General features: G+C 38.8%; 1 protein-coding gene across 1 annotated transcript in view; it reads right to left on the bottom strand.

The window, feature by feature from the left end:
* The window catches only part of ZBTB10 (zinc finger and BTB domain containing 10), a 32,637-nt gene that overhangs the window by 9,565 nt on the left and 9,907 nt on the right, over nt 1-13,165 (bottom strand). The window contains exon 3 of the mRNA XM_040587210.1: nt 803-976. Within this exon, the coding sequence (XP_040443144.1) occupies nt 803-976 (174 nt within the window). The remainder of the gene's footprint in view (nt 1-802; nt 977-13,165) is intronic.

Here is a 13,165-nt window from a genome sequence, read left to right as displayed (position 1 = left end):
AATTTCTTCTACTGTAATAAACCAAAATATTTAAAGTAAACCATAAACTACATCCCACTAATAGCTCAAAAGTTACAGAGAAGAAGTAGGCATTACTATTACCCAGTTCTTAAGATCCTCTTTTTACTGAAGACTACGTATGTTAAGGACCTAACAACAATTATTTCAGATGTGGTGGGTTTTTTGGTATGTTTTCAGACAGAAAAATAATATATAGATAATTGCCTGCTTGAACTATTAAGAAAGGCACAGAATCTGTGAAAAAGTAGGTGATATAGCACAGGTCTGAAAAGGGTTGTTTGATGCAGTTGTAATTCTTCAGTCAAAAAAGAAACAACAAATTCAAAATTCTTTATTGCAATGAAGTTTTTATTTTTAATAGCAAGAAGTATGCTGTGAGATCTACCTTTAACATTACATTTAACTCTACCTTCATCATCCAAGTGTTAACTTCAAAGCCCATTTATCTGTAGTTAGCTTACTAAGGTGTGTGCGTGTTTGGAGAAGCTATCAGATCATTAAAGACCTCAGGTATCTTCATATTCAGGCATAGTACAAGAGCTGATATAAATCATGTTCTGTTTTTACTTTTCTATACATTTTAATTCTTTTTTCTCCCTCCAAGAAAGTACTCCTATCTACACTATCCAGAAAGGCAAATGATATGGAAGAAGATTATGTAAACACTTAATCTTAGGAAACTCTAAACAAATTAATCAAATATTACCAGCAGTGACACAGAAGATAAAGAACTCCTCTCAGAGGCAAAAAACCAACATCCTCTCCCATCAGAGATACTTGCCATTTTCCCAAGCTTCTTTTGGCCACGATTCTGGCAGCAGTCCGTACTTGAAGTCACTTGAAGTACCCGGCAGCAGTCCGTACTTGAAGTCACTTGAAGTACCCGGCAGCAGTCCGTACTTGAAGTCACTTGAAGTACCCGGCAGCAGTCCGTACTTGAAGTCACTTGAAGTACCTATTACAAACACAGTCTTACTTTAGCTTCCCAGGTTCAATTCAGTCATGTTGTTTAGCAAAATATACATCCTTTTTAAACTGTGATAAAAAAAGTTTCAAACCTTAAAATAGTAATTATAATATTTTTTCACATAATCTTCAATATGGAAGTGAAGAAATAACTGCATCCATAATTTCAGTGAAATTAGACTTCTTAACTACTCTCCACAGCACCATTTCTTCTCCCTATCCTGAGAAAATTTCAAAGACTTTTTCATACTACAGGAACCTTTATAGTAAGGATATTTATTCCTTCACTATCATCATGACAAAGCTAAGAAATTTTCCACTGGCTTCTCTTTACAACTGTTTTGTGCAGTGACTTTGTCTGGTCTACCACAGGCTACCTAGTTGGTACAGAAGTAAACATTTTCTACTGGAGGTGTGATTTTCTTTATTACTTTAAAATACCTCAGAGGTATACAAAGTGCTTTAAAGACCTTTATTTATATAAAGTATTCTACAGCTATGACTAAATCCTTTTTCAAATAATCATCTCCATTACTCTATAACCACATTAATTCAGGAGACCATAATTACTTGGAATATATCAGCTTAAAAAGACTAGCTTGCACATTTACATTTGGTCTTTAGAAAAGCTCTTCATGCAGTTTGCATGGTGTTTGTAGCTTCTTTCCCCTCTTTAAAAGAACAAAATCACTCAAAAGTAAACAGTGCCTTAAAAAGAAAGAGATCTTTGCTTGTTTAATTCTATACTCTTGTAACAAGAATTGCATGAGTGATTATGGAATCACTATTAACACAGTGGAGAGAAGAGAACTATAAATAGTACAATATAGAAAGCTGCACCAGGCATTTGACAAAACCTTATCTGTGGGGCAAAGACTCCTCTGGCAAGAATGCAAATCAACCTTCCCCACAATACCCAAGACTAGAGTATGTTAGAAAACATGAACTCATAAACCCATTACTTTTCTCACAGGCACACAGTTGTTAAACTGCAGTGGGAACTGGCAGATTTCCTTTTATTTGTCCGGGTGGTACTCAGGTCCTCACACTAGATTCCCAATGTCACTGTTATAAAAACTTTTGCGAATGGCTTCATAGCAAAGAGACACATTTTTACTTTCAAGTCTGAGACTGTGTATTTTAATAGTCTAAAGATTCTTTCCTTTGCCCCTACACTGCTCATTCTAAGTGTTTTTTCCTGGAAAGGAAATTCTCTTAGTGTAAACTAGAATTTTAAGCAGCTAGTGATAAGCTGCATACTGAAACACTCAGCACTTGCAGTTTTACTGGAAAAAAATACAGGCTACAAATCCTTACAGCACTAGACACAGACAGCAGTTTCATTTACTGCTCAGACAGTGTACAGTTGGCAGCAGTGGTTTCATCTGCAACATAAGACAACAGTTAAAGAGGAAATCAATTAACAAATAGGAAGCTTATAATTCCATCCTATTTGTTAGAGAGTGGCAAATGCTAAGCAAAGCTGGATCACAACTGCCAAACTAGGTATTCCATCAGGGCTTTTAAAAAGCAGAGCTCGAGTGGATGAAGGAAGAGAAATCCCAGTATTTTAGCTCATCCACCTTGCTATTTTGGTACAAAAAGAAAGAAGGGGGAGGGAAGGCAAAGGTCAGGGAATGAATATCTCTGGCCTCTAAGAAACAAAGTAGCAAGGAAAATATTCTTTAATTTTTTTTTAATTACTGACTCTAATAGCTGTTATGTCCAAAAGAGACAAGAACTCCTTACTCAATTTGGAGCTATGGACTCCAGCAATGGCATCTCAAGGAATAGAACACAGACACCCTACAGACATGCCAACTACACATTCCTTTGAGGTGAGCAGTAAAACTTCCTCCTGTAATATGCAAGAAAGGATTAGTGAGGAAGCAGTGTTGTACAGTTCTGGGCAAAAGCAAAAATGATTACCTCAGGGCTGAAAACCTCCAAATCAAAGCAAGCTTCAGGATTTAGCAGAGAAAAAATAAAAAAACTTTTATAACCAGTTTAAAATATTAGACCTTTTCTTCATAGGTTTTTCCCCTCTAATAGAGCTGTCCTGTCTACTTGACTAGTGAAAGATCAGTGATCAAAATATTTCAGTCACTTTTTCCCCCACTTACGGGAGGAATATCTATAAGATCAACACACTAAGCCTTTACTGCTCACAGATGTAACATATATGCTGTGCACAGACAATACTGTATAGCTTCCTTCAAAATAAGCATACAAAGACTGACCATAAGCCAGAGCTGTACCAAGCTGAGCACATTTATAATGCTGTCAATTTGACAGTTCTTCTGGATCTAAGAGAACACGAATTTATTTAGGCACATTTATGCTCACAGCTGATATTGAAGTTTGCAGGAAGTCAGGAGCTCAAACCCCTGCACAGGTCTAGAACTTAACAGAAGACCCAGCATAGAGCCAAACACACTTAAGAGCTGTTGTATAGTGTAGGTAACAGCTACTAAATCTTTCTACCTCCTATTTGAAGGGAACACCTGCTATAACATGAAAGAACATCGGCACAGATACCACAAAAGATAAAAGGCTGTTACAGACACTTCAGTCTCTGCACAGTACAGGACTAAGGAGATCATAACTAAACCTAATGCTTATTCCTAGAATAATTCTTTGACCTAGAAAACCTGCTTTCTAGATTAAGCACACATAGAACGTGTTCAAAACAAAACAAAAAAGGCATTTTTTATGTCTAACGGCTCATCCATACAGGAAATACATGAATTGCATATAGACCGTGAAGTGAAAGTGCAATACCTAGCCTCTATTAGTTTCCCCAAGTGGACATATAGCCTACATCAGATAAGCTTCTGACTGTAGCTGAGCCAACTACAAGATGTTACAGAACCCTGCGGCTTGCAACAACTTCTCCCATTCCTCCTCCCACCCAGGCTACTGCCCCCTGAAACCTGCTTGCAAAATTACAGGTATAGACATCTAACCTGTTCCAGTCAACTTAAACCCAGATGATTTTGATAGGAGACTGAAAGCAATTACGTATGTGGTTGTACTGGTAGATTGGGTATGGAGTGCAAAGGGGGAAATAGTGACAGCAGCGAGAAACTTTTTTTTTTTTTTTTTTTTTTTTAAGAAAAGGGTAATCTGAAGCAATGATGTTCTCTATTTCCAGACCAGGTCATCTGACCACAACTGATCAGAAGATACCTTGTTACAATTTAGTTGATTCCTAAAACAGGTATAAGTTAATAATTCAAGTGTCAGTTAAGCTCTTCTCCACACAGGGTAGAAGAATGGGTAGATTCTGGAGCTTCTATGTGTAACCTGATCTTAAAAAAAAACACCAAACAAACAAAAACCCACAAAAACCCCAAAACCAAACTCAAAATAAAATCAATACAAACAAGCTGATTAACTATCAGCATTAAAATTCTCAAGATGTTAATTTGAGAAGAGATTAAGATAGTCTGAAATACAATGAAGTAGTTGTGCAGGCTTTTACAAAAACTTTAACAAACTTTATGGAAGGATTTTATGTTCCAGTGTATGTATTCTCTGGGAAAAGAATAACCAGAAGTCAGACACACTGATTGTCAGTTTTGAAGGCAAGAATATAGGGAGTATCATCAGAAAGACAGAACATATCTGAGCGGCAACATCCTCAGTTTGACAAATTCTGCTTTTTTTCCTGTAACCAGAAATATGCTGATTTTTTGAGAAAAGGAAACATCACTGAGTAGGGGATGATCAAGGAGATTAATGAGAAGATGAATGATAGAAGCCATTAAACAGGCCACTATAGAAAGGGATATGGATGTACAGTGCACTGAGGGAGAAAATATGAAGCTTTGCATTAGATACAGTTGGCTGTAATTAACTTCACTTCTGCTTATTTTATACATACAAACACGAAAACCAGTGCCAAAGCAAGAAAGAAAGAATACTATTTTTCCACCAGGTTTTCTCATATTGACTGCTCGTCCAAGTCAATTAAAAAAAATGACAGGAAGTAGACAGGATAAGCAATTAGGCCATAGCTTTCAAGGATTGTAGAGAGCGCAATGGTAATCTACTGAGACAATCTGGATTGCTATTAGAGAGCTGGATTTGTTGCTTATGTTGGGTAACGTGACAGACCAAAAAAAAAAAAACAACCCACCACTGCCAAGACTGACATTCTGGGAAGGTGGTGGAAAGAAAATACATTGTACTCCGTTTGTTCCCAGAGTACTACGCACATCTTTAACCTTGCTTCTGAAAAGGGGTTCTCAACTGTCTCTTGCAACAGAAGGATCAGACAAACTGAAGACATTTTGCCAATGCAATCTTACTCATACTCTGTATACTGCTCCCAATTGCTCTTAATTTTTACTGTTTCTCATTCACGAAAAAATGGTTTCTTGCTTTGAAAATGGAGGCAGTTCTGCCACCAACCAACCCGGCCAGATGACCATCAATTGATACCAACTATATTAACCACTTGCTTTTCCAGCTTGCTTATCATATATTCCCTGAAAAACTCCTCCCTGAGAAAGGGGTGCCATTCACATTAGAAAGCTATTTTGCTGATCTCTTCCCACAAAGGCTACGTCAGCAAAACACAAGATAGTAAAAGCTTTCCTCATCCAGACCATTTATTTGTGGGGCAGTTACTATTCTCGGGAACTATCACAGATTCAAACAAAAACTTAAATCTGAAGGGACCTCTGAAGGTCACCTAGTTCAACTTCCTACTCACAGCAGGACTAACTTCAAAGCTGGACTGTATGTTGCTTTGGACCTTGCAAAGTTTTAAGTATCTGCAAGGATGGGAGATTCCATAAACCCTCTAAGCAATCTGTTCCAGCACAACTGCTCTCACGTTCAACAGTCTTCTTCATATACAACTGGAATTTCCTTACCTACAACTTGTGACAACCGACTCTTGACCTTTCACTGTGCACCTCTGGAAAGCATCTGGGTTCATTTTCTCTGTAACCCCCTTAAGGTGGTAGAAGATGTCAGGTAAATCCCTCAGCCTTCTCCATACTAAATAAATTCAGTTCCTCAGCCCCTCCTTGACAACACATTCTTCATCCCCCTAACCACCTTAGTGCCCCTCTACTGGGCTCATACAGCTCGCTGGCATCTTTCTGGGCTGCCCTAAACCAGGCACAGGATTTCAAATGTGGTCTTGCCAGTCCCGAGTACAGGGGTATTATCACCACTTCCTTCAGCCTGCTGGCTATGTTTGTTCTTGCTAATACTACCGCTATGAGACTGGCCTTCATTGCTCCTAGGATGCACTACCGAATCACATTCAGCTTGCTGTCCACAAGGACCCCCTGGTTCTTCTCCACAGTTACTACACAGCCACTCAGCACATACTGATGCACAAGGTCGTTACTTCCAGAGACAGGACTTTATATTTGCCTTTGCACAACATCTTGAGGGTTCCTGTTGGTCAATTCCTATAGTGCTGAGGTCCATCTGAACAACAGCCCAACGCTGTCCCCCCAGTATATCAACCATTCCCACCAATTTGATGTCACCTGCAAACTTGCTGAGAGTGTCTTCCGCCCTGCTATTCTGATCACTGATAAGGAAGGATGTTAGAACTGTAGGTGACTCAGCAAGCTGGTTTTGGGAAAATGGCCCTTCTTGACTTCACTGTCAAGACAATACCTTCATCCATAAACTTCTGGACTATGTTGTAAGCTCAACGACCATATCATGAACACCACAAACAAGTCAATTTAAAGATGTATCTCAAGAGCTTTCTCAAGTAAAGTATTCAAGAGAACTCAAGGACTTTCTAATATAAACATTTCACATGCTCTTTTCATCATGTCTTGTATTTGAAGTGTTAATATAAGTAGGACTTTCAAGAAGATATACATCTGAAAGGCCGCATGGAACTCCTACAGACTGGCATTTAGGATTATGAACCTTCAATACAATAAAAAACACCAATCATTTCAGATACCCTGGTAACCAAATTAAGTGTCCTGGCATTATGTTCTGCTCCTATTTTCTCGCTAACTCTTTGAAAAAGCAACTACAGAACAAAATCCAAGGAAAAGTTTGATTTGTCCTCAAAGCTGCCAGTGTCTCCCTAATAAGGGGGTAAAAAAGCATCCAATTTAATGCCCCGAAAGTTAAGTTTATTCCCATCTTAGCTGTGATACAAGGGTTCTCTACACAGTAAAGCCATTAGCTATGTCCTGCACCAGCACCACAGTACTGCTATTGCCATCATTTTATCAGCTACATACTGTAGCTTGTAAACATATTTTCTTAAAGGAAGGATTAAGTGTCATCTTGAGGGACAGGAAACAGAAGAATCATCATGATCAAAGACCAGTGATGTCACTGTAGGTGAGACAAATACACCAAAAACTGATACAGGTCTTCATCTGTATTTATTCTTATGTAAAGACATAAGCACAGGTATCATTACCATGTAAAGACTGTTTTGGTCCAAACTTTTTATGCTAAAACAGCTGAAAGGAAATGCTAAGGAGATTTTCACTTCATGTTAGCTTCTCTGATTGCAGGCAGTCTTAAAAGCAGTAGCATAATTGACCAAAACCCTTGGGTTGAACTGTTATCTCAGTATCATTCATTTCAGACTTACTTTGCCAAAGCCTAACTTTGTCCAGGAATATCAAGGGATTTTGTCTTTACACTGGGCTTAGGAGAAAAGTAAGGTACAAGACAGAGGTGCAAATCTGTAAAAATGCCAAAACAAACAAAAAAACCAACCAGACAGCCCAACCCTTAGAATTAAAAACAAAACAAAAAAGCCCAACAACAAAAACCCCAATCCAGATACTTCCTTGGGAACTCTGCAAAATAGCATGTGGGAGCACCTGACAAATGAAGCTTGCCAGACTGGCGTTACTTTGTAAGGAGAGTGTAACACCCAACATTACACCCTAGAGAAAGGGGACCAGCTCAAGTCAAAAGCAAGCAAACGTGTAAAAGATTGGAACTTTTACACAGCTCACACTTTTCATACAAACGATCTGGCCATGAAAGGCAAACATTACTGTTTTTTCCCCCCCCAGCTTTAAAGATCACATTCTCTCAACACCCTCCAAAGACCTGGAAAGACTAGAAGTGACTGAAGTTCTGCAATTGTGGCTACATTTTTACAGTAAAATGGCAACTCTGATCTTGGTAACACCCCTCTCCATTGTTCTCAGTATGACAGGATGAAGCTTGTAACTAACAAAGCTGCACTGATGAAGGCTAGTCATTAAATTGAAATTGTCTGCTAAAGCTGTACTCCTACCAACACGTGTACTGCAAGTACTACAATGAGCTTTAGGGTAAACACATAGTATAAGCTTGCTATGATAGAGTATTTTAGTTTTATATAAATTTCCACACTATGAACATTTCTGGTTGGATATATTTACTGATACCTGCCAAGAACCGGCACAAGTAAGAAATGCTGCCTGCCTCTGTCCTCCACCCCAAAAAATGACTCCAAGTTCTGTACACAAAAATTCCAGAATGTACACAGAGAACAAATTGTTGAGCAGTGAGCAAAACAACTTGGCAAGGAAACAGAACCTGAAGGAATCATTTTTTAGCCAAGTTACATGCCATTTCAAACCTATTCTACTCAGCTACCAACACTGAGGATAACCTACCCCTTACCTCAAATTTAAAAAAAAACTCCACAAAACCCCCCAAAACCACACATCACACTAAGACTCTTAAGCCCAGAGACCTGAACAGCAGTTGATCAGTTTACATTCTATAAACTCCTCTGTGACAAAGCTACTCAGTGTTGAGTGCTCTCAGAGGGAGTTACAGTGGTGTAACTGAGCTGAATAGGCCTACCAATGCAGAAAGCCTACAGGTTAAGTAAGAAACTTAGTGTTACATTGTTTTTCTGTACCACATGTCAGTGAAGGCATAAAGAATATTATCTTAACATAAGTCCTTCATCATCTTTTAAGCTTTGTAAGTATCACAGGGGAATGGGATAGGCATATGAGGACAAGTGTGTAGGAGATAAGGGGGCTGTGGATAAAAACAAGGCTTCATCTTCTAGGGTAATTACTAACAGAAAAGCTTTTTAAAGGATGCTGCATTCCAATCTTCATAACAGTTTAAAAAAGCTCCACACCACTCTGAAAATCAGCTACAATCCAAAAGGATCTGAAGCATCTGGAGTAAAACCACTTTCACTGCTCAGAACGTGATAAAATTAATTAGATTTGACTTACTGAGATAAGTCTTTGAGACGCAGGAGGGAAGCTAGCTGAAGAATAGCACAGCTAACTTCTGTGGCTAAAGTTATGGTGCCCAAATTAAGATATACGGCCCCTGGTTTTCTTTATTTATGGATTTGCTGTCATCATCATCACTATTTCATAAATGAGGTAACAAAAAGTCAAATCAGTGCTTCAGACTGGTAACTTTTTAGACGCGAATGCATTGCGCCTGTGCTTCACTTGCACAGAGGACCAAAAAAGTTTTCCAGGAAGAAAAGGTCTGCAGACATCACAAACTTCTCCAACCCATCTACCTTGTTTTACTTGTAAAAAACCACAAAACAACCAAATGCACAACAGTGATATGCAAAATACTGCTTAAAATTGCAAGGTCAGTGGTTGACCATACCATGAGAATGTGACAATCTGTGGGATCATCCCCAGCAGAAGTAAATTTAATGAATTGGGAAGAGGTTGACCCCAGATTTTACTCTCTTTAGATTACTTCTAAAAACCTATGAGGGCTTCAATACCAGATTACATAGGGAATGGGGCAAACGAAGTTAAAGGTCCATTAAGCAATTTAATTATTTCAAGCAGGGTATCAGTTGGAGATCTGAGGAAAACCTGACTGTGAGTCATAATACCATGGAACAGGAGGAAAAAAGCTTCATTTTCTTAATACTGTTTTTCTTCTTTGTAACTCAGGCAGTCAAGTGGGGTTTATCCCTACAAGATATATATACACGTCCAGGTAAGTCCACGAATCTTTATTTCTCCAAATACAAAGATACCTTGTCCTTATTGTAAAGTTCCGATCAAGTTGCGTTATGCTGTGTTATCATAAAAAACCTTATGATCAGCCATTAAGAACATGACAAATTAGAATCACTAAACTTTTATGAACTGGAAACTGACTAAGAGATGCTGACTGCACTGTTATTTTCACCATGGTAAATGGTTAATTGTAGGATGCACCATGGCTGTAAACAGTGAAGACTTTTTTTAGCAGATTATCAACTAGAAGGGAAAACAGTGGAATAGGTGGTAATACTCAATGTGAAGAAACACAGCTATTTTAATTAATATATCTAAAACTGAAGAAGGCTTGAAAGCTTCAGCAAAAATAGATAAATGAAGTAAGACAGTATACGCAATTTAAAAATCCATCTCAACTTCATGGGAGTTTTTTGAAGCTCACAGTGCTACTTTTTACAGACAAAGTGTTAAATATAAACTCACTGGCAATGCCGGAAGAAGCAGCCTATAGATACCCGTAAGGATATGTCAGAACTCACATTCGGCAAGGAGCAGTTTAACCTGTTCACTCTACTGGGACAAGAGAGGTAGCAGATAGTCAACAATAAAAGCTTTCTAACTACCCAATACTTCCCTAGCAGTACCCCATGAAAGTCCATTTACTACACAATTCACGGCAGTGGCTTTTAGGGTGAATTTTTGTAGTGAGATTAATATTTTTAAATAGGCTTCCCATCTACCATATCTATGGTACTTCTTTCCCCTCACAAAAAAAAAAACCCAGACAACCCAAAACCATAATCAAGGACACAGCAACTCACTCTGCATGTAACCGGACCTCTCATAACCACAGCTGGTGTTGGTTATCCCCATCAGCACATGACAAAGCATAACAGTAGAAGCTCATTCTTTCCCTTTCCACCACTGAAGGGACAGTGCACTCCTTGGCTTTCATTGTAAGAATCTACTATTCTTTTTCTTCTCATAGCATTGTCTTAGATCTATTCCAGAAGACATTTTCTTATGCATTTTTAACTCCCAGTGCCTTTTTTTTTTGGTAGATTTTCATCTTCACAAGAAATTTAATCCACAACTAAAAAGTTACCATATAACCTGCAAGTTACTCTACAACTCATTCTTGTCATTCTTCCAACTCTCCACTCCTCCCTCTTCCACCTTTTCTTGGGCATAGAGAGCACAATTGAAAGAAGAGTGTTTAAGAGTGGAATTTACCTGCAGAGCAAAGAAAAAGCTAGCCAGCTGTAGAGGAGGAAGAATTGAATGCTGAAGGCCAGACTGGGTAAAAGTTAAGCCCTACTTCCAATATCTCTTCTTGTTTCAAACAATGTGCATACATGTAAGAACTTCATAAAAGTAAAGGTCTTATTATAAAATTGTTAGATTGGGCTTTCAAAATAGTTCTAACACTGACAGAAAATATTACTTACTTGAGACCACTTATGTTGTGCTCTGAACATCCCAAGTAGATCATTAGTTGACACTATTTTACAGTTCAATGAAAGAAAATTCCCCCCCCAAATCACAAAACTTTCATTGGTTTTGGATGGACACCACAGCACGAATTCAGTGTGCCTCTTGCATCCAATACATTGCTCTTCAGCAAAATGTTGCATGAATGTATTTTGTAATTTAATGCTTTTAGCACCAGTTACTGGAAACCTTGGTGCTTCTGTCCAAAAAAACTGAATAAGGACCAAACTTGTTTAATTGTTACTGCACTGCCCATATCCTCCATTATTTCTTCAAGAAAGCTCTACAGCACGTTTGCATTCTGCAGAATGCAAACAAGTGTTTATTTCTGTTGCTGGGGTCATCATTTAGTAGACACGTGGTATTTCCAACCGTAAGTGAGGCTGAATACCTACTCCACGTAAATCAGAAACAGAAATCACATGCTAAACTGTCAGTAATTTGATGTTTGTGCAATTAATATACAAGTTCTCAGCTCTTGCTCCAGACCCTCTGCTGCCCTTTTTCATACCACTGCAACTGAGTATGTATTAGCAATTAGTGTAGTCCAGCACAGGCAGATTTGTTGTGTGGGTGCTGAGGACTCAACATCCTCACTATATACATCTAAAGGTGTTTTACTTAAGGTTAGATCTAACCTGGTGCTGTGGACCTAAGGCCTGTTAGCAGTTGGCACACGATAGGCACCTTTCTGAAACAACTTCTATTTTCATTTCAGCCAGAAGAAACTCTATGCAGTCCAAGGAAGCTCAGACAGTAAGAAAAGATCAGGAAATTCACTTTACAAGTGCACACTCCCAAGCTGAACTGCAAAGCTAAAGTACACCTACCCAGAGTTCAGAGATAAGCAAACCCCCTGAAGCATTTACAGAATGAACGTTCGCTCCGCACAGCTACTTCAAGAGCTGCTTCAGTTGTGCCACACTATTTGCGAACTTCGTGGATGTATCTTGTACGGGCTTCTCCTGCTCATGTGCCAGATGTACATGTCCACAGCTCCACACCGCAACGCTCTATACTGTTCCATGTCATTGTGGTGCTCATACACATGTACTGGTATGGTACAGAACAGTGCAGAGCCACGACATGCACTGTGCAGGACTTTTATTCACCTATTGTCTCCTTGCCCCTTGGCAGCTGCCAGCCACACAGATGGGCATCTACAACACTGCAGGCAGAGGCATGTCAGGGCCCCAGTAAAAACAGCCCGTCCATGCAGCTACTGAAAAACAAGGCTGAAAGAAACTCTTTCAACAAAACTAAGGGTACAGGAAGAAACTAACATCATCCCTCCTTCCACCAAAATAAATACGGGTTCCTAGACCCTCCCAGAACTGAGGTTGCTTTCTGATCTCCATTTTGTCCCTGGAATACCAAAATATCTGGAAATACTCTATACTCACAAATATGAGTGCCGATTTTTTTTTTTTTTTATTGCCCTCAATTCTACCCCTTGAACCTCACAAACAGAGGATATCCACAGTCCCTTGATGTCTGAAGGGGGCATACATTTTTAAATGCTCAAAAAATACACACATCTAAAAAAGCCTGTTCCAGCTATGTCTCAAATCCCCCCTTAATTTGACTCCTAAACCGTGGTAAGTTTTCAAAACTGCTAATTCATCTACATGATACAGGTAAACAGCAGTACTTAATATACACTTCAACTATTCATACAGTATAATAGTAATTCAAAAAATAAAACCCTGAACTTAATTACATTGCCCCAAACCCCA

The sequence above is a fragment of the Falco naumanni genome, chromosome 3, assembly GCF_017639655.2.
Source record: "Falco naumanni isolate bFalNau1 chromosome 3, bFalNau1.pat, whole genome shotgun sequence".
Taxonomy (NCBI): domain Eukaryota; kingdom Metazoa; phylum Chordata; class Aves; order Falconiformes; family Falconidae; genus Falco; species Falco naumanni.
The sequence above is the reverse complement of the archived record's forward strand: the minus strand, read 5'-3'. Positions and strand labels throughout refer to the sequence as shown.